At 42.5% G+C, this 20,206-nt stretch overlaps 1 protein-coding gene across 1 annotated transcript in view; it reads right to left on the reverse strand.

The window, feature by feature from the left end:
* Positions 1-20,206, reverse strand: part of PER3 (period circadian regulator 3) — a 68,857-nt gene that overhangs the window by 38,507 nt on the left and 10,144 nt on the right. The window contains 5 exon segments of the mRNA XM_055583784.1: positions 6,892-7,048; positions 7,512-7,618; positions 10,527-10,605; positions 15,311-15,453; positions 18,697-18,748. Of these exon segments, the coding sequence (XP_055439759.1) occupies positions 6,892-7,048; positions 7,512-7,618; positions 10,527-10,605; positions 15,311-15,453; positions 18,697-18,748 (538 nt within the window).

Consider the following 20,206-nt stretch of genomic DNA (forward strand, 5'->3'; position numbering starts at 1 on the left):
AGCTGAATAGCAACTAAGAGAAGGAACTGACGACGACTCAGGACCCTCTATGCGACAAGAAGTAGCCTTGCTTCATGACATACATCAAGAATAAGCCACATTTTCTAAACTCTCACAATAAGTGAGCACCACTGCAACTACTCCACCACTTCCCCCTCCTCCTGTCCCATGCACCATGAGCCTGAGTGTCATCCAGAGGTGTCTGGGCTGCTGGTCAAGTGCAAGTTTGAGTGAACATAGGACGTCCGACTTTGTGCAATGAGACTGGGATATTCCCGGTGGGGACCCTTCATACAAAACTGAGCTGTATATTTAATCACCAATTACATCACTCAAAGGATTTACATGAGAGGATTCCCTGCTGGTCTAGCCATGAGGACTCAGAGCTTTCACTGCCAAGGGCTCAGGTTCAATCCCTGGTCAAGAACTAAGGATTCCTCGGTGGCTCAGTGGTAAAGAATCTGTCTGCAATGTAAGAGATGCAGGAGATTCAGGTTTGATCCCTGGGTTGGGAAGATCCCCTGGAGGAGAGCATGGCAACCCACTCCAGTACTCTTGCCTGGAGAATCCCATGGACAGAGGAGCCTGGTGGGCTACAGCCCATAGGATTGCCAAGAGCCAGATACGACTGAGCATGCACATGTAAGGAACTAAGATCAACTAAGATACCACAAACTGCATCACTCAGCCAAAAAAAATGATTCACGTCGCAAGAGCGACACCACTTTCAACAAATGCTATCAACTCAGCAGGAAGAGTTGGCTGCGGTGCTCGTCAGGAAATTGGTTGAAGGCTAAGGAAGGAAATTTGATATTCATCTCCTCTTTGCAACTTCCTCCCTCAGAGATCGGTGAGAAAGTGACTCTCACCGAATGTGAATTTTTTTTTTTCTGTAATGTGAGAGGTAATAAGCACCTAGCCTTCCTCCCCACAGAGCTGCTTAATATCAAAGAGATAATTAAGGTTAGGGTCCCTCACTGAACACTCTCACAGCCCCCTCCCGCCTCAACTGTCACCTTTCCAAACTCTACTCGTGTGTCACAGCGCATGAGTCGCTTCTGCTTTCCCGTGCGCGCTGGGCTACATGGAGGCAAAGAGAATGTCTGCTCTGTGTACAACCTCATCCTTAGGGTCCAGCACAACGCCTGACTCAGCAGCTACTTCATTAATACGTATTGAAGGAATAAATGCATTAAAGTAACTACACAAACATAACAGATAATTATTATTCTGTGAGAGGTTAATACCTACTAGACTCTAAATGCTTTCCCTCACATAACCCTGCATGTGGAGATGCAAATATTGGTATAATCTTTAAAAAGCACTGAAAACACTGTAAGTATTAATATGTCAATTTATTCCACATATTTTTAAGATTGTTTTTTGATGTGGACCATTTTTAACGTCTTTATTGCATTTGTTACAATATTGTTTCTGTTTTATGTGTTGGTTTTTTAGCCTCAAGGTATGTGGGGTCTTAGCTACCCAACTGGGGATCACACCTGCACCCCTTGCAATGGAACTCGAATTTTTAACCACTGGACCACCAGGAAAGTCCCTACTCCATATATATATATATATTTTTTTTTTTTTTTTAAGTAATTTTTTTCTCTTTCCTTTTTTTAAATTACGAAAGTGTGGTATTTACAGAAGACTTGGAAAATAGAGGAGAGTTACATATAGCTCCTATATATACATATATATACATTATTTTTTAAAGTAGATAAATTAAGATTTTTAGTTGGGGTTTCAATATCAAAGGGTTTCCATGGTGGCTCAGATGGTAAAGAACCCACCTACAATGCAGGAGACCTGGGTTCAATTCCTGGGTTGGGAAGATCCCCTGGAGAAGGAAATGGCTACCCACTCCAATATTCTTGCCTGAAGAATTTCATGGACGGAGGAGCCTGGCTACCTATACTCCATGGGGGTCACAAAGAGTCAGGCACAACTGAGTGACTAACACAAACACACTCAATATCAAACTCTCAAAAACGAATAGAATGAATATACAGAGAAGTAGAAGGATATAGTAAACCTGGGAAGCACTGTGAATCAATTCAACATAATTAAGATTTATACAATTTTCACACAACAGTAGGATCCAAATTATATTCAAGCTCCCATAGAGTCTAAACTAGGAGACAATGGAACATATCCAGGGACATAAAACAAGGTGCAAAAATTTCATGGTCTAAAGGTACTGAAATCCTACAGAGTCTGTTCTCTTATCACTGTGGAACTATGCTAGAAATCAGTATCAAAAGATATCTGAAAATAACTCACATATTTTCAACTGCAATGTGACATGTACCAAGAGAGATTTTTGACTTATTAGCCATGGAAAGCCCCTATTCCATACATTTTTAAATCAAAGAACGGAAAGGATAGTTGGAGAAAAAATCTAGGACATTCCTCTGGTGCTGATGGGGAGGTGCTCAGACCAGTCAACAGACACCCAAATGGACATCTCATCAGAAGAAGTGGGGTTTCCTGTATTCTTTCTAAGCAACCATCTAATTTTATCTTCATTTCCCAACAGGTTTCCCTATTGGGCTGATCAATATGAATAGCTCTTCCTTGGCAGTCATATTAGCTACCTTAATTATCAGATTAGTCTTCTACCACAAATCAGCCTCATGAGTCAGGGATGCAGGGAGCCTGATGCTTCCACTAAGGCTGCAGACTCACTCTGCTGAGAGGCTGAACCCTGGAGCACAGTCAGGTCAGAGCAACCTGAGGCCTATCTCACCATGGCCCAGCATCACTCCATCACAATATTAACACAGGATAAAATAAGTCTGACTGGGAGATCTACTGTTCTTAGTTTTATGCTTATATCTGCAAAGTTGAATAAAAAAATACAAAAGATAATTTATCAACCTATGGTTTTTCCAGTGGTCATGTACATATGTGAGACTTAGATCATAAGGAAGGCTGAGTGTTTTAGACCTGATGCTTTCGAACTGTGGTGTTGGAGAAGACTTTCGAGAGTCCCTTGGACTGCAAGGAGATCAAACCAGTCAATCCTAAAGGAAATCAACCCTGAATAGCCACTGGAAGGACTGATACTGAAGCTGAAGCTACAATACTTTGGCCACCTGATGCAAAGAGATGACTCATTGGAAATGACGCTGATGCTGGGAAAGATTGAAGTCAAAAGGAGAAGGGGACAGCAGAGGATGAGATTATTAGATAGCATCGCCATCTCAACAGAAACTGACAAACCCTTGGAGAAAGTGGAGGACACAGAAGTCTGGCGTGCTGCAGTCCACGGGGTTGCTAAGAACTGGACACAACTTAGCAGCTGAAAAAGAACAACAGCAGCAGCATAACACTGAAATTCAGTTCAGTCGCTCAGTAGTTTCTGACTCTTCGTAACCCCATGACCCACAGCACTCCAGGCCTCCCTGTCCATCACTAACTCCCGGAGTTCACGCAAACTCATGTACATTGAGTCGGTGATGCCATCCAACCATCTCATCCTCTGTGGTCCCCTTCTCCTGCCCTCAATTTTCCCCAGCATCAGGGTCTTTTCAAATGAGTCAGCTCTTCACATCAGGTGGCCAAACTATTGGAGTCTCAGCTTCAACATCAGTCCTTCCAATGAACACCCAGGACTGATATCCTTTAGGATGGACTGGTTGGATCTCCTTGCAGTCCAAGGGACTCTCAAGAGTCTTCTCCAACACCACAGTTCAAAAGCATCAATTCTTTGGCACTCAGCTTTCTTTATAGTCCAACTCTCACATCCATACATGACTACTGGAAAAACCATAGCCTTGACTAGATGGACCTTTGTTGACAAAGTAATGTCTCTACTTATTAATATGCTGTCTAGGTTGGTCATAACTTTCCTTCCAAGGAGTAAGTATATTTTAATTTCATGGCCACAATCACCATCTGCAGTGATTTTGGACCCCCCCAAAATAAAGTCAGCCACTGTTTCTACTGTTTCCCCATCTATTTGCTATGAAGTGATGGGACTGGATGCCATGATCTTAGTTTTCTGAATGTTGAGCTTTAAGCCAACTTTTTCACTCTCTTCTTTCACTTTTATCAAGAGGCTCTTGAATTCTTCTTCACTTTCTGCCATAAGGGTGGTGTCATATGCATATCTGAGGTTATTGATATTTCTCCCAGAAATCTTGATTCCAGCTTGTGCTTCCTCCAGCCCAGAGTTTCTCATGATGGACTCTGCATATAAGTTAAATAAACAGGGTGACAATATACAGCCTTGACATACTCCTTTTGTTATTTGGAACCAGTCTGTTGTTCCATGTCCAGTTCTAACTGTTGCTTCCTGACATGCATACAGGTTTCTCAAGAGGCAGGTCAGGTGGTCTGGTATTCCCATCTCTTTCAGAATTTTCCACAGTTTATTGTGATCCACACAGTCAAAGGCTTTGGCATAGTCAAGAAAGCAGAAATAGACATTTTTCTGGAACTCTCTTGCTTTTTCAATGATTCAGCAGATGTTGGCAATTTGATCTCCAGATCCTCTGCCTTTTCTAAAACCACCTTGAACATCTGGAAGTTCATGGTTCACATATTGCTGAAGGCTGGCTTGGAGAATTTTGAGCATTACTTTACTAGTGTGTGAGATGAACACAATTGTGCGGGACTTCCCTGGCGGCTCAGACAGTAAAGCATCTGCCTACAATGCGGGAGACCCGGTTTCAATCCCTGGGTGGGGAAGATCCCCTGGAGAAGGAAATGGCAACCCACTCCAGTATTCTTGCCTGGAAAATCCCATGGGATCATAAAGAGTCAGGCACGACTGAGCAACTTCACTTTACTTCACTTTGAGCATTCTTTGGCATCCCCTTTCTTTGGGATTAGAATGAAAACTGACCTTTTCCAGTCCCGTGGCCACTGCTGAGTTTTCCAAATTTGCTGACATAGTGAGTGCAGCACTATCACAGCATCATCTTCTAGGATTTGAAATAGCTTAACTGGAATTTCATCACCTCCACTAGCTTTGTTCGTAGTGATGCTTCCTAAGGCCCACTTGACTTCATATTCCAGGATGTCTGGCTCTAGGTCAGTGATCACACCATCATGATTATCTGGGTCATGAAGATCTTTTTTGTACAGTTCTTCTGTGTATTCTTGCCACCTCTTCTTAATATCTTCTGCTTCTGTTAGGTCCATACCATTTCTGTCCTTTATTGAGAGCATCTTTGCATGAAATGTTCCCTTGGTATCTCTAATTTTCTTGAAGAGATCTTTAGTCTTTCCCATTCTATTGTTTTCCTCTATTTCTTCGCACTGATCACTGAGGAAGGCTTTCTTATCTCTCTTTGCTATTCTTTGGAACTCTGCATTCAGATGCTTATATCTTTCCTTTTCTCCTCTGCTTTTCACTTCTCTTCTTTTCACAGCCATTTGTAAGGCCTCCTCAGATAGCCATTTTGCCTTTTTGTGTTTCTTTTCCACGGGGATGGTCTTGATCCCTGTCTCCTGTACAATGTCACAAACCTCCATCCATAGTTCATCAGGCACTCTGTCTATTGGATCTAGTCCCTTAAATCCATTTCTCACTTCCACTGTATAATCATAAGGGATTTGATTTAGGTCATACCTGAATGGTCTAGTGGTTTTCCCCACTTTCTTCAATTTAGTACTGAAGAGTTAGGTATAATTCCCATTCCTAATAGAAACAGACATCAAAGGGAAATTTATGGGCTGGCTGAGAAACCTACAGGTCAATTTTATACGGACCACAAAGCCCAGGGACCAACAGGATATCAGACTATAAGAACAATGGTCCAAGTTCCTTGGGATTCATTTGTAAGGTTTTTACACAGACAGGAAAGAATAATCAAGCAGGCTTGAATTAGAAGTGCCAGGAGGCAAATAAATATAAAATAATCTATATTTAAAAAATAAAGATGCAACAAAATTGAGACAAATAAGTGGAATTCGACAGCAGAAGAAAAGAAAAAAAATAGAAAAAAGAAAAAAAGAATCTTATAGGCTCACTAAAGAGAATGTTAAAGTTGAGAAAAGGAAAAGAAGAGAAAAAAAAACCCCTTACTTCAAACCACTATCCACACATAATCAAAATTTATATTTTATTTCTTTCTAATCTTCTTTTTCCTGTTTCATAGTGTTTGTTTTAAACATAATTAGGCTGTATAAAAATTCTGCAGGCTGCTTTTCCCATCACCTAATATATCAATTTCCCATGATACATAGTTTCTATAAAAATTTTCATTGGATCAATATAATAACATGTCAAACAAATATTTCAGAACTTCCTTAATGATGACATTTAAGCTATTATTGGTCAATCCTAAAGGAAATCAACCCTGAATATTCATTGGAAGGACTAATGTGAAGCTGAAGCTCCAATATTTTGGCCACCTGATGCAAAGAGCTGACTCAATGGAAAAGATGCTGATGCTAGGAAAGACTGAAGGCAGGAGGAGAAGGGGAAAGCAGAGGATGAGATGATTAGATAGCATCATCGACTCAATGGACAAGAGTGTGAGCAAACTCCAGGAGGGAGTGAAGGACAGAAAAGCCTGGTGTGTTGCAGTCCACAGGATCAAGAAGCGTCTTAAATGACTTAGCCATTGAACAACAACAATATAAGCTATTACAATTAAATAACATTGCAGAATCTGTCTTTTCTTTACAAAGCTCTCTGCATGTAGACTTATTTCTTTAGCATACTCCCATAATAGAGTTACTAGGCCAAGGAAGTAGAAGTAAAAATATTATAAGGCTCTTAATATTTGAAGGCCAAAATGTCTCCCAGAAGCACTGTCAAAAACCTGTTCTTTGTTGAGTTCGTGTGTCAACTGATTCAAAGAGGAGTCAATGGGCCCGAGAATATTATTTGAAAAAACATTTTTTAGAAAATAGGAAAACTGATTGACTTACGTTCGCACTTTATGGCGACCGATGATGAAAGAAACCTTCTGGCTCCATGGGTTCACGAAGCTGGACCAACTGGAGTCCAGTATGACGTAATCCCCATTTTGACAACAAAATCTAATGGGCAGGTGTTCAAAGGGAGGATGGCCTGCATACTTCAAGACTACATAAAACAATGAGACAGAATTTAACATGAATGTTTATTACAAATGCCTCTCTTGAGGCACTTATTTGTAAATGTTTTAAAATATCAAAATAGAAAAAAATAATGTTTCCGTGGTTTCAATACACTGTTTTTTTGATTCAAGGTAACACTAATGATCAAGGGGCTTCCCAGGCCGCACTGGCGGCACTGCTTGCCAATGCACGAGAGACGGGCTCGATTCCTGGGTCGGGAGGATCACCTGGGGGATCCCCTGGGGGAGGACATGGCAACCCACTCCAGCACTCCTGCCTGGAAAATTCCATGGGGGTGGTCTGCAGTCCAGGGGGCTGCACAGGACGGAGTGACTGAGCACTTCTAATGATTAGAGGTTGAGAGAAGCTCTAGTGAGAAATGAAATGAAAAATTTAAGGAGATCAGTGAAAAACAAAAAAAGCCCTCCTGTAAAGAAGCAGGTGCTTACCTTTTTGGTGCACAGCAAGTATCAGAGAGCGATCTTCCGGGTGCAGGTACACTAGGATGGATGTCCCGATCAGGTCCTAAGGTAGGTAACCCAGGAAAGGCACGGCCCTGAGCACAGACACAGCACAGGCAGCACGTCATCGCGCCAAGCGACTGTTGTGCCTTACACACTCTCAACAGTACTTTTCAGATAAACTCTAAATATGAAGAAAGGTACGCAGAGATGTTCATTACAGCATTTATAAAAGCAGCAAGCAACCCGAGTGCCTGTATTGTGGGTAAAGAGTTAACATAATCTAAGAAGCGCTGGTCACTGGAGGTGTTGCATCAGAATCACCTGCCAAACTTCCAAAAGCCAGACTTGCAGGCTCACCGCTGCCTAAATCAGTGTTTCTGGGGTGAGACTAGGAGTCTATACTTTTCACAAGTTCTGTAGAGGTCTCAGAGGGCTTCCCTGGTGGCTCGGACAGTAAAGAACCCGCCTGCAATGCAGGAGAACTGGGTTTGGTCCCTGGGTCGGGAAGATCCCCTGAAGAAGGGAATGGCAACCCACTCTGGTATTCTTGCCTGGAGAATCCCCATGGACAGAGGAGTGATGGGCTACAGTCCATGGGGTCACAAAGAGTCAGACACGACTGAGCAACTAACATTTTTCACTTTTTCAGAGGTCTCTTGAGGCCCTCAATTGCACTGCCTTTTAAAAAGTCTACAAAGATCATATTATAACACAGAAGAATGCTTATGGTGTTAAATGAAGAAAGCAGGCTACAAATTTATACAGAGTATTTATAAGTATACAAAAACAATGTCTCCCTAACAGTAGTATCAAATAGAGGACCAGTCACAAAGACATTTGTAGGATAAATGTTCATAAGAAAATTCTAATGATCAGACATTCAAGATGACTTAGAAAAAAAACTGACTCTGTAAACATTTTCTATGTGTACAAATTCACAAACAGTTTCTTTTTTTCATGTATATATAAGAAAGAAAGAAAATGAAGTCGCTCAGTCGTGTCCAACTCTTTGCAACCCCATGGACTGTAGCCTGCCAGGCTCCTCCATCCATGGGATTTTCCAGGCAAGAGTACTGGAGTAGGCTTCCATTTCCTTTTCCAAGGGATCTTCCCGACCCAAGGATCGAACCCAGGTCTTCGGCATTGCAGGCAGATGCTTTACCGTCTGAGCTACCAGGGAAGCTCATGTATATATAATCTTTGTTATTTTTTGCCACATCTTCATGATATTCAGGATCTTAAGTTTCTCAACCAGGGATCGAATCCACACTCCCTGCAGTGGAAGCCTGGAGTCTTAACCATACTTTCTAATGCAATAAACTTAAGCTATTTTTAGAATATCTTTAGCCAAATTTTCTTACCTTGTACAGATTATATTATACAAAGTAACTCACTATTACTGTTTAGTTTCATAACTAAATGGTAATAAATGGGTAATAAATCCATTTCTGGAAGTTAAAAAAACTTTTTATTTTTTATTTATTTATTTTTTTTTGCCTCAATGCAGTTTGTGGGATCTTAGTTTTCTGATCGGAGAAGCAATGGCACCCCACTCCAGTACTCTTGCCTGGCAAATCCCATAGATGGAAGAGCCTGGTAGGCTGCAGTCCATGGGGTCACTAAGAGCTGGACACGACTGAAGCAACTTAGCAGCAGTAGCAGCAGTTTCCTGATCAGAGATTGAACCCAGGCTCTCAGCAGTAGAAGTGCAGAGTCCTAACCACTGGATCATCAGGGAATTCCCTGGATGTTAAAAAATTTTTAAAACCAAAATTAATACCTATCATAACTGTGTCAGATTTTTTCACATTTTTGCTTTATGCTCACCTATAATATGATTGATGTATTAGTTCTCAGATTTTCAGGTTTCACAAATAAAGTAAAATTTTTACATAAGCGTGGGGGAAGATGGCACCCCACTCCAGTACTCTTGCCTGGAAAATGCCGTGGACAGAGGAGCCTAGTAGGCTGCAGACCATGGGGCGGCGAAGTCGGACACGACTGAGCCACTTGACTTTCACTTTTCCCTTTCATGCATTGGAGAAGGAAATGGCAACCCACTCCAGTGTTCTTGCCTGGAGAATCCCAGGGACGGGGGAGCCTGGTGGGCCGCCGTCTATGTGGTCACACAGAGTTGGACACGACTGAAGCGACCTAGCAGCAGCAGGGGGAAGATGAAGGGTACGATCAGGGGATAACAATGTTTCATTTTTCCAAATAAAGGTATAAAAAAAAAACAATAAGCAATGATGACTATCTACTATCACTACTTGTTAAATAACAAAGACTATTTTAATAACTAAAAAAAGTAGGTAGGACACAAGTTCAAAACAAGTAACAATTCTTTAAATTAAGTAAACTTAGCTTTACAAAAAAATAAGTGTGCCTTATTTTTCTTGCTCCTTTCCCCCTTCACTTCAGACTAATAAAAATTCATCATAAACTGGGAAGCACTTGCCTAGAGCAAGCAATACATGTGCACAGGGCTCAGAGGCCAGCGTCTAGGTCTCATTTTGACCATAATTATACGCTATGGGGGCTTCCCTAATACACTGCAGGAGACCCAGCTTCCATCTCTGGGGTAAGAAGATCCCCAGCAGAAGGGAATGGCTACCCACTCCAATATTCTTGCCTGGAGACTCCCACTGACAGAGGAGCCTGGCGGGCTATATACAGTCCATGAGATTGCAAAGAGTTGGACACAATCCTGGGACTAACACTGATATACTATGGGTCCAAGGTTCACTGTCCTCTTGGGCAGCACGGAAAAATAATTCTGACCCACCTAAAGCTTTGAAATAAAACATGATAACTTGTAAATCTTAGAAGTACAACAAGCAAGATATGTTAAAATTTTAGACAACACAAATTTCAAACTAACAAACATCAAATGGGCAAATGGATAGATGTCATTATGTAGATGTATGTTAAACATAAAGTTTTAAATATTTTAATTTATTTTCCAAAACAAATTTCTTTTAGGCTTAAAGAAGTACTTACCTTTCATCTATTTCAAGAAAAACACAACCAGGAGTATGTGTTGTGGTAAAAATTCTTTTACCTGCTGGGATTCGAGGAGCTATGAAGAACAGAAAGACTCGTTTTAGAGGCAAATATCTAATTAATTATCCACTTAACATATTAAAAAGGCAGCAAACTATATGATATGGCAGAAATCTCACTTAAGGGGCAGGCCTTTGAGCAGCCAAATCTAATACTTTTCATTATTAACTACATTTTAAGTAGGTCAAAAGGTAAAACCTATGGGCTTCGCTGGTGGCCCAGTGGTTGAAAATTTGCCTTATAGTTCAGGGGACACAGGTTTAACCGCTGGTCCAGGAAGAGCCCATATGCTTCAGAGCAACTAAATCCAGGAGCCATAACTACTGAGCCCTCACCTGAGAGCCAGCCCAAGTACTACAACTACTGAAGCCCACTCACCTAGAGCCTATGTTCTGCAGCAAGAAACCACCAGAATGAGAAGCCCTCGCACTGCAACTAGAGAGCAGCCCCGCTTGCCAAAACCAGAGAAAGCCCTCACAGCAACAGAGGCCCAGTGAAGCCAAAAATAATAATTTTTAAAAAATAATACCTACTCAAGTTAAATACAGAGAGTCTGTGTACACTGAATACTTTATTCATCCCAAGTAATCCAACAGTCAAACCCAGAGTGATTTAGAATTCAGGGTGGGAATCTTTTATTATACTTAGAGGTTGCAAAATGTGGTCCACTGGAGAAGGGAATGGCAAACCACTTCAGTATTCTTGCCTTGAGAACCCCATGAACAGTATGAAAAGGCAAAAAGATAGGACACTGAAAGAGGAACTCCCCAGGTCGGAAGGTGCCCAATATGCTACTGCAGATCAGTGGAGAAATAACTTCAGGAAGAATGAAGAGACAGAGTCAAAGCAAAAACAACACCCAGTTGTGCTTGTGACTGGTGATAGAGGCAAGGCCCGATGCTGTAAAACTGCATAGGAACCTGGAATGTCAGGTCCATGAATCAAGGCAAATTGGAAGTGGTCAAACAGGAGATGGCAGGAGTGAACGCTGACATTCTAGGAATCAGTGAACTAAAATGGACTGGAATGGGTGAATTTAACTCAGATGATCATTATATCTACTACTGTGGGCAGGAATTCCTTAGAAGAAATGGAGTAGCCATCATAGTCAACAAAAGAGTCCGAAATGTAGTACTTGGATGCAGTCTCAAAGATGACAGAATGATCTCTGTTTGTTTCCAAGGCAAACCATTCAATATCACAGTAATCCAAGTCTACGCCCCAACCAGTAACCCTAAAGAAGCTGAAGTTGAATGGTTCTATGAACACCTACAAGACCTTTTAGAACTAACACCCCAAAAAGATGTCCTTTTCATTATAGGGGACTGGAATGTAAAAGGAGGAAGTCAAGAAACACCTGGGGTAACAAGCAAATTTGGCCTTGGAATATGGAATGAAGCAGGGCAAAGGCTAATAGAGTCTTGCCAAGAGAATTCATTGGTCATAGCAAACACTGTCTTCCAACAACACAAGAGAAGATTCTACAGATGGTCAACACCGAAATCAGATTGATTATATTCTTTGCAGCCAAAGATGGAGAAGCTCTATGTAAGTAAAAACAAGACCAGGAGCTGACTATAGCTCAGATCATGAACTCCTTATTGCCAAATTCAGACTGAAATTGAAGAAAGTAGGGAAAACCACTAGACCATTCAGGTATGACCTAAATCAAATCCCTTATGATTATACAGTGGAAGTGAGAAATAGATTTAAGGGACTAGATGTGATAGAGTGCTTGATGAACTATGGACAAAGGTTTGTGACACTGTACAGGAGACAGGGATCAAGACCATCCCCGTGGAAAAGAAATGCAAAAAAGCAAAATGGCTGTCTGAGGAGGCCTTACAAATGGCTGTGAAAAGGAGAGAAGCGAAAAGCAAAGGAGAAAAGGAAAAATATAAGCATCTGAATGCAGAGTTCCAAAGAATAGCAAGGCGAGATAAGAAAACCTTCCTCAGCGATCAATGCAAAGAAATAGAGGAAAACAACAGAATGGGAAAGACTAGAGATCTCCTCAAGAAAATTAGGACTTCCCTGGTGGCTCAGATGATAACGTGTCTTTCTACAATGCGGGACACCTGGGTTCGATCCCTGGGTCGGGAAGATCCGCTGGAGAAGGAAATGGCAATCCATTCCAGTACTATTGCCTGGAAAATCCCATGGACAGAGGAGCCCGGTAGGCTATAGTCCATGGGGTTGCAAAGAGTTGGACACGACTTGAGTGACTTCACTTTCTTTCTTTCAAGAAAATTAGAGATACCAAGGGAACATTTCACACAAAGATGGGCTCAAAAAAGAAATGGTATGGACCTAACAGAAGCAGAAGATATTAAGAAGAGGTGGCAAGAATACACAGAAGAACTGTACAAAAAAGATCTTCATGACCCAGATAATCATGATGGTGTGATCACTGACCTAGAGCCAGACATCCTGGAATATGAAGCCAAGTGGGCCTTAGGAAGCACCACTATGAACAAACTAGTGGAGGGAATGAAATTCCAGTTGAGCTATTTCAAATCCTAAAAGATGATGCTGTGAAAGTGCTACACTCAATATGCCAGCAAATTTGGAAAACTCAGCAGTGGCCATAGGACTGGAAAAGGTCAGTTTTCATTCCAATCCCAAAGAAAGGCAATGCCAAAGAATGCTCAAACTACCGCACAATTGCACTCATCTCACACGCTAGTAAAGTAATGCTCAAAATTCTCCAAGCCAGCCTTCAGCAATATGTGAACCATGAACTTCCAGATGTTCAAGCTGGTTTTAGGAAAGGCAGAGGAACCGGAGATCAAATTGCCAACATCCACTGGATCATCAAAAACGCAAGAGTTCCAGAAAAACATTTATTTCTGCTTTCTTGACTATGCCAAAGCTTTTGACTGTGTGGATCACAATAAACTGTACAAAAATTCTGAAAGAGATGGGAATACCAGACCACCTGACCTGCCTCTTGAGAAACCTGTATGCATGTCAGGAAGCAACAGTTAGAACTGGACATGGAACAACACACTGGTTCCAAATAACAAAAGGAATTCGTCAAGGCTATATACTGTCACCCTGCTTATTTAACTTATATGCAGAGTATATCATTAGAAACCCTGGGCTGGAGGAAGCACAAGCTGGAATCAAGATTTCTGGGAGAAATATCAATAACTTCAGATATGCAGATGATACCACCCTTATGGCAGAAAGTGAAGAGGAACTAAAAAGCCTCTTGATGAAAGTGAAAGAGGAAAGTGAAAAAGCTGGCTTAAAGCTCAACATTCAGAAAACTAAGATCATGGCATCCAGTGCCATCACTTCATAGCAAATAGATGGGCAAACAGTGGCTGACTTTATTTTGGGGGGCTCCAAAATCACTGCAGATGCTCATTGCAGCCATGAAATTAAAAGATGCTTACTCCTTGGAAGGAAAGTTATGACCAACCTAGACAGCATATTAAAAAGCAGAGACATTACTTTGTCAGCAAAGGTCCGTCTAGTCAAGGCTATGGTTTTTCCAATAGTCATGTATGGATGTGAGAGTTGGACTATAAAGAAAGCTGAGTGCCGAAGAATTGATGCTTTTGAACTGTGGTGTTGGAGAAGACTCTTGAGAGTCCCTTGGACTGCAAGGAGATCCAACCAGTCCATCCTAAAGGATATCAGTCCTGGGTGTTCATTGGAAGGACTGATGTTGAAGCTGAGACTCCAATAGTTTGGCCACCTGATGCGAAGAGCTGACTCATTGGAAAAGACCTTGATGTTGGGAAAGATTGAAGGCAGGAGGAGAAGGGGATGACAGGATGAGATGGTTGGATGGCATCACTGACTCAATGTACATGAGTTTGCGTAAACTCCGGGAGTTGGTGATGGACAGGGAGGCCTAGCATGCTGCAGTCCATGGGGTCACAAAGAGTCAGACACGATTGAGCGACTGAACTGAACTGGGAGGTTGCATGTAACTAAGCAAAAAATTAGGATGTGAGATTGAGAGAGTTAATTCTTAGGTAGATTGACAAGGAGTCTGCCTCTCCCCAGCCCCCAGCACAAGAAAGGAGTCCAGGGCCCTTGAAGAAGAGAAAGGGACAAACATTTTTTTCTACACTGCTTTGTCTAAGTCACATAAGATGTTTTTTCTTAAATTCTGAGTTGTTATGACAACAATCTTTAAGACTAACTTTCTTCAAGCCTGGAGCTAATGATTACACAACAAAACAACTCTTGTCCCTAAGTCCTGTGATTTGTGTGAATTTTTTTGCACAGGATGATAAATTCCAAAAAAGCATGTGTCACGTTACAAGCAGAATCAACTACAATTTCAAAATATAATGAATGGAAGCTGCTTCTATACTGATATGTGAATTTAGCAATGTAGTTACGCCATCAGAAAACAAACTACACTGTACTCAGGGGGGCTTTCAAAACACTTAAAAAACCTAAACTCATTCTTGTGGTTTCTCTGTGCAACAGTTTCAGGGCTCCTATGTCACACAAGACAGAAGCAAAAGACCACAGGATGGTCATCAGCAGAGAAAGGATAGAAGACTGTGTATCTGTGGCCAACTCTATGCTTGGACCCGGTGGCCCTGCTGTCCTTGAAGGAGACACCAGCCCCAGAAGTCAAGGCTGGCAGACAGAGACGCTGGGAGACTGGGCTCAGGGAAGAGGTGGGCTCTCACGCTCCTTTCTGATGCATGGACGCGTCACACCTGAACTGAACGCAGATACTCCCGACTTACCTTGGTAGCCCGAGTGAATCTTCTCCACCAGCGAGAGACAGCAGGGCTCAGGCTCCGTGAGGGCCGAGCTGTGCATGTGAATCAAGTAGGGGGTGATCCGGAATGGGCAGTAAGGCCGCTGCAGCTCCCTGGCTTCACCTCCACTGAAGAAGCAAAGAGTGGTTAGTGCTGGTCATGAAGCGTCCACTTAGTCCAAGGTGAAACGAGGCCAGGGAAAATGTTCAGTAATTTTCAAGGGAGATATGTCCAAGTCTCAAATGCCTGAACATATTTATTTACTTTTTAAAACTTTAGTTTGTAGTCGGGGATAGCTGATTAACAATGTTGTGACAGACAGTTTCAGGTGAACAGCAAAGGGACTTGGCCACACATATACATGTATCCATTCTTCCCCAAACTCCTCTCCCATCCAGGCTGCCACATAACATTGAGCAGCGCTCCCTGTTCTATACAGTAGGACCTTCTTGGTTTATCCATCATAAACAGAGCAGTATTAAACATATTTATTTTTAAAAGAAGGGAAATGTTAGTTTAAATGTTTAGTACCCAAGGGCAATGATACTTGTTTGTTATTCGATGAGTAAGAGGTTTTCTGGAAACCTGGCTCATCACTCTGAGTGTGAACTGGTCACTGATTCCAGCATGACTGTCCACTCCTGCTGGGAAGAGAGACAGGCAGAGCCGTCCATCTCATTTCATGTGTCTAAACCAAGCATCACGTAACAGGGTCCCTTGGGACCAGTGCCCCCAAGCCAGCCCCCAGGCACCCCCTCCTTTCTACATTCTTGTTCAAAAGACAGATCCAGCACCGCCACTCCCCTGCCTGGTGCAGGCCTGGCCACGGTTAAAGTTATTCATGCCAAATGATCAGTACATGTCAGTTCATTATACTAGTTTTTATATTATTTTGAAAATTCTCGGGAGTTTTAAAAATAATTAAGTGGCTACCCTGAACAAACGTTTCATCCAGGAGTCAGCGTGCCCTATGGTCTCTGCCCCTGCTTCCTTGTCTTTTCCACCCACTCCATCCCCATCCTCCCAGGAGCCAGGCATGCTCTGCCCAGGGTCTCTGTCCTCGCCCAGAATGTCTTCTCTCAAACACGCTGCTTCCTCACCTCCTTCAGGGCTCTGGTCAGTTAGGCCTCTAACTAGAGAAGAGTTCCTTGACCACTGTGAATACACTGGCAACCTCTCCACTGCCCGGAACCCCCTTACTCAGCTCACGGTTCTACACGGAACTTACTACCACTGACATATGTATATTTACACAGCTGTTTACAATTAGCCCCCATCCTATAGAACACAAAATCCATGAGGGCAGAACTTTGTTTTGATCCTAGCACCACAGTGCTCGCCTCAGAAAAAGCACCTGAAAGGCACCTACCTGTCTATTACTAGAGTAACAAACACATACAACGCTTACGATTTGGCAGGCACTGCTCTCAGATCTTCATGAACAACTCACCAGCGCGTGACAAAGGGAACCAGCATGGGCCTCCTCCCCTACACCATTCCAGGTTACCCCACCCCAAACATTTGAATACTATTAGCCCAGGTCCCCCCAAGTCCATGGAGTGTCTGAATGATCTATTACAAGGATTTTTCTTCTCTAAATATCAAGGCTATTTATTAACAGTAACTTCAACACTAATGTTGGTGATCACAATGTCATTTTTAAATGTTTTTTTCTTTTACTATGAAGGGCTCTCCCAGCAGCCCAGTGGTAAAGAATCTGCCTGCCAATGCAGCAGACACGGGTTTGATCCCTGGGAAGGGAAGATCCCCTGCAGGAGGAAATGGCAATCCACCCCAGTATTCTTGCCTGGAAAATCCCACAGACAGAAGAGCTGGCAGGCTACAGTCCATGGGGTGGCAAAAGAGTCGCACACGCCTGAGTGATCAAACAACAACAAACATTAACATGTCATAGTAAACTTAAAGGAGAAAAAAAATCACTAATAAATTCTACCAGAAATCAATTACAATTAAACTTTTGATCTCTTTTTTTCTAGTTCTCTGTCTCTGGACCTTTTAGTGAAAGTTGCTCAGTTGTGTCTTAACTCTTTGCGACCCCACGGACTATACAGTCCATGGAATTCTCCAGGCCAGAATCCTGGAGTGGGGTAGCTGTTCCCTTCTCCAAGAGATCTTCCCAACCCAGGGATTGAACCCAGGTCTCCCGCATTGCAGGTGGATTCTTTACCAGCTGAGCCACTAGGGAAGTCTTTAAGTCTTCTCATAAATATGCCTATCTTGCTTTAAGGTTGTTCAAAGTTGCAAAAATTAATTTTAAATGTGACCGAAAAACAAAAACCAAACAAAACCAAAAAGGCCCCAGACAACAGTGGGCTTCAGATCTGAGTGATCTTTCCGGTCTTTTCTCCTATTGTATTACTATCTACTTTTCTCATGGGTACATGTATCTTCTCAGTTAAAATATAAGAACTCCTTGTAGCAAGAACCAGGTCTTGTCTCTTGTATCCATGGAAGACCTAGCTGAATACAGAAGAATCAAAATAAGTGCTAAATAAAATCAGAGGGGTAAACTTGGAATTTGGGATTAACAGATACAGACGACTATATATAAAACAGATAAACAACAAAGACCTCCTACACAGCATAAGGAACTATATTCAATTATCATGTAATAACCAGTAATGAAAAAGAATCTGGAAAAGAATATATATGTGAATAGTGGTGCTAGTGGTAAAGAAACCGCCTGCTAAGGCAGGAGACACAGGAGATGGGGGTTGGATCCTTGGGTGCGGAAGATCCTGGGAGGAGGGCATGGCAACCCACTCCAGTATTCTTGCCTGGAGAACCCCATGGACAGAGGAGCCTGGCGGGCTACAGGTAGGGTCGCAGAAAGTCAAGCATGACTGGAGCGACTTAGCACTGGCATGCACACGTGAACGATGGCACTAGTGGTAAAGAGCTCACCTGCCAAGGCAGGAGATCTAAGAGACATGGGTTTGGTCCCTGGGTCAGGAAGATCCCCTAGAGGAGGGCACTCCGTTATCCTTGCCTGGGGAATCCCATGGATGGAGGAGCCTGAAGGGCTACAGTCCACAGGGCTGCAAAGAGTCTGACACAACTGAAGTGACTTAGTATGCGTATATATAACTGAATCACTCTGCTGCACACCTGAAACACTGTAAATCAGCACTGTTTTTTCATGTGCGTGCGCATGTGACGCCATGGATTGTATGTATCTCACCGGGCTCCTCTGTCCATGAGATTCTCCAGGCAAGAATACTGGAGTGGGTTGCCATTTCCTACTCCAGGGGATCTTCCCAACCCAGGGATAAGCCACACATCAAGAAAAAATTAAAATATAATCAGAGCCTAACCCACTGCTCCTGGCCTCAGGGAGCCCCCATACTCACCCGATTCTGCAGTAGAAGGACTTCACCGGTGCCAATTCATACTGTGAGGCCACTAGAAACAAAGACACCCGTCAGTGTCCTGCCCTGGGTGGCTCCCCCTCAAAGCACCACTAACCAAACAGGACGCTCTTTTAAGAGACAGAGCTACTCTTAAAATAGGACTCTTCTCCCCTTTACCAAGATCTCATCCCATCCAGGATTTACCCAGGGCTTTCCTGCTGATCAGCAGCCCTCAGGAGAGGCCCTGAGAGCCGCTGAGGATGGCCTTTCCCTGTCATCTCCTGCAGTTCTGTCTGTGTTTCTACACCTGCCTGCACTCACTGCTTTAAACGCCAATACAGTCATCCTGTGACACAAGTATTTTGCTGGTGATATTCCACGCCATGGTAATAGTTTGGACACGTCTCAAAGACTTGGAATTTAGACTACATAGAGCTTTTGGGTATAGGGTATATAATACATTTTTTCCATTGTGTTTTCTTTCCTTGGATAAATTTCCCAGAGCTGTGTACCTAAGCGATATGATCATTTCATGACTCTCATAATATGTTGGCAAACTAAGTTCCAGAAAGTGGTACCAATTCAGTGTCATTAATAACATTTTCTCGGGATTTCCCTGGTGATCTAGGGGTTGAGAATCTGGCTTCCAACGCAGGGGAGTTGGGTTTGATCCCTGGTCAGGGAAATAAGACTCCATTCGCTGCAAATAGATTCACTGCTCTAGAGCCTGTGCTCTGGACTAGAGAGCCTTTGAGCCACAATGAGGACCCAGCACAATGGAAAGACAGAAATAAATTTTTCCCCTCACAACTCTCATGCCAAAGGTTCTGCTTCAGTTTTATAAACTTTTGCATTTGTTTTACTGATTTATAAGGGGGTAATTCAGAAACCTTTAAATTTGCCCACCTTAGGACACAGCAGGAAACTGAGTCTATTCTCAGGTATTGTTGATTACTTTTGTCTGGTGAGTCTCCCTAATTATATATCTTGAACATTTGTTCACTGGAGTGAACAGTCCCCAGTTATAGGAACCAAGGAAATATTTTTTTTAAAATACACTGAAGGAGCATTTACAATGAGAATTCTAAAGACCCAAAATACCAAATATAGTCCAGGCATTTATATCCCTGAGGGAAGGATCATTAGCAAGAGTCAGAAACTGGACTTCTGAATAATCAAGAAAAGTGTTTATGACTTTTTAAAAACCTCCAGTTTAAAAGTAAGTGGACTGATGACCAAACTATCATAATTCATGAAACTCTAAGAGCTGCAGTCCCAGAATCCTGAAACCAGAAGTTCTTACAGAATATCCATGAGAAATAAAGGAAAGAACTTGACAAAGTGAGCTGCCCGGATGGCTCAGAGGTAAAGAATCGGCCTGTGATGCAGGAGACACAAAAGATGCGGATTTGATCCCTGGGTTGGGAAGATCCCCTGGAGAAGGGAATGGCTACCCACTCCAGTATTCCTGCCTGGAGAATTCCATGAACAGAGGAACCAGGTGGGCAAC

The sequence above is a fragment of the Bubalus kerabau genome, chromosome 5 (assembly GCF_029407905.1).
Source record: "Bubalus kerabau isolate K-KA32 ecotype Philippines breed swamp buffalo chromosome 5, PCC_UOA_SB_1v2, whole genome shotgun sequence".
NCBI lineage: Eukaryota > Metazoa > Chordata > Mammalia > Artiodactyla > Bovidae > Bubalus > Bubalus kerabau.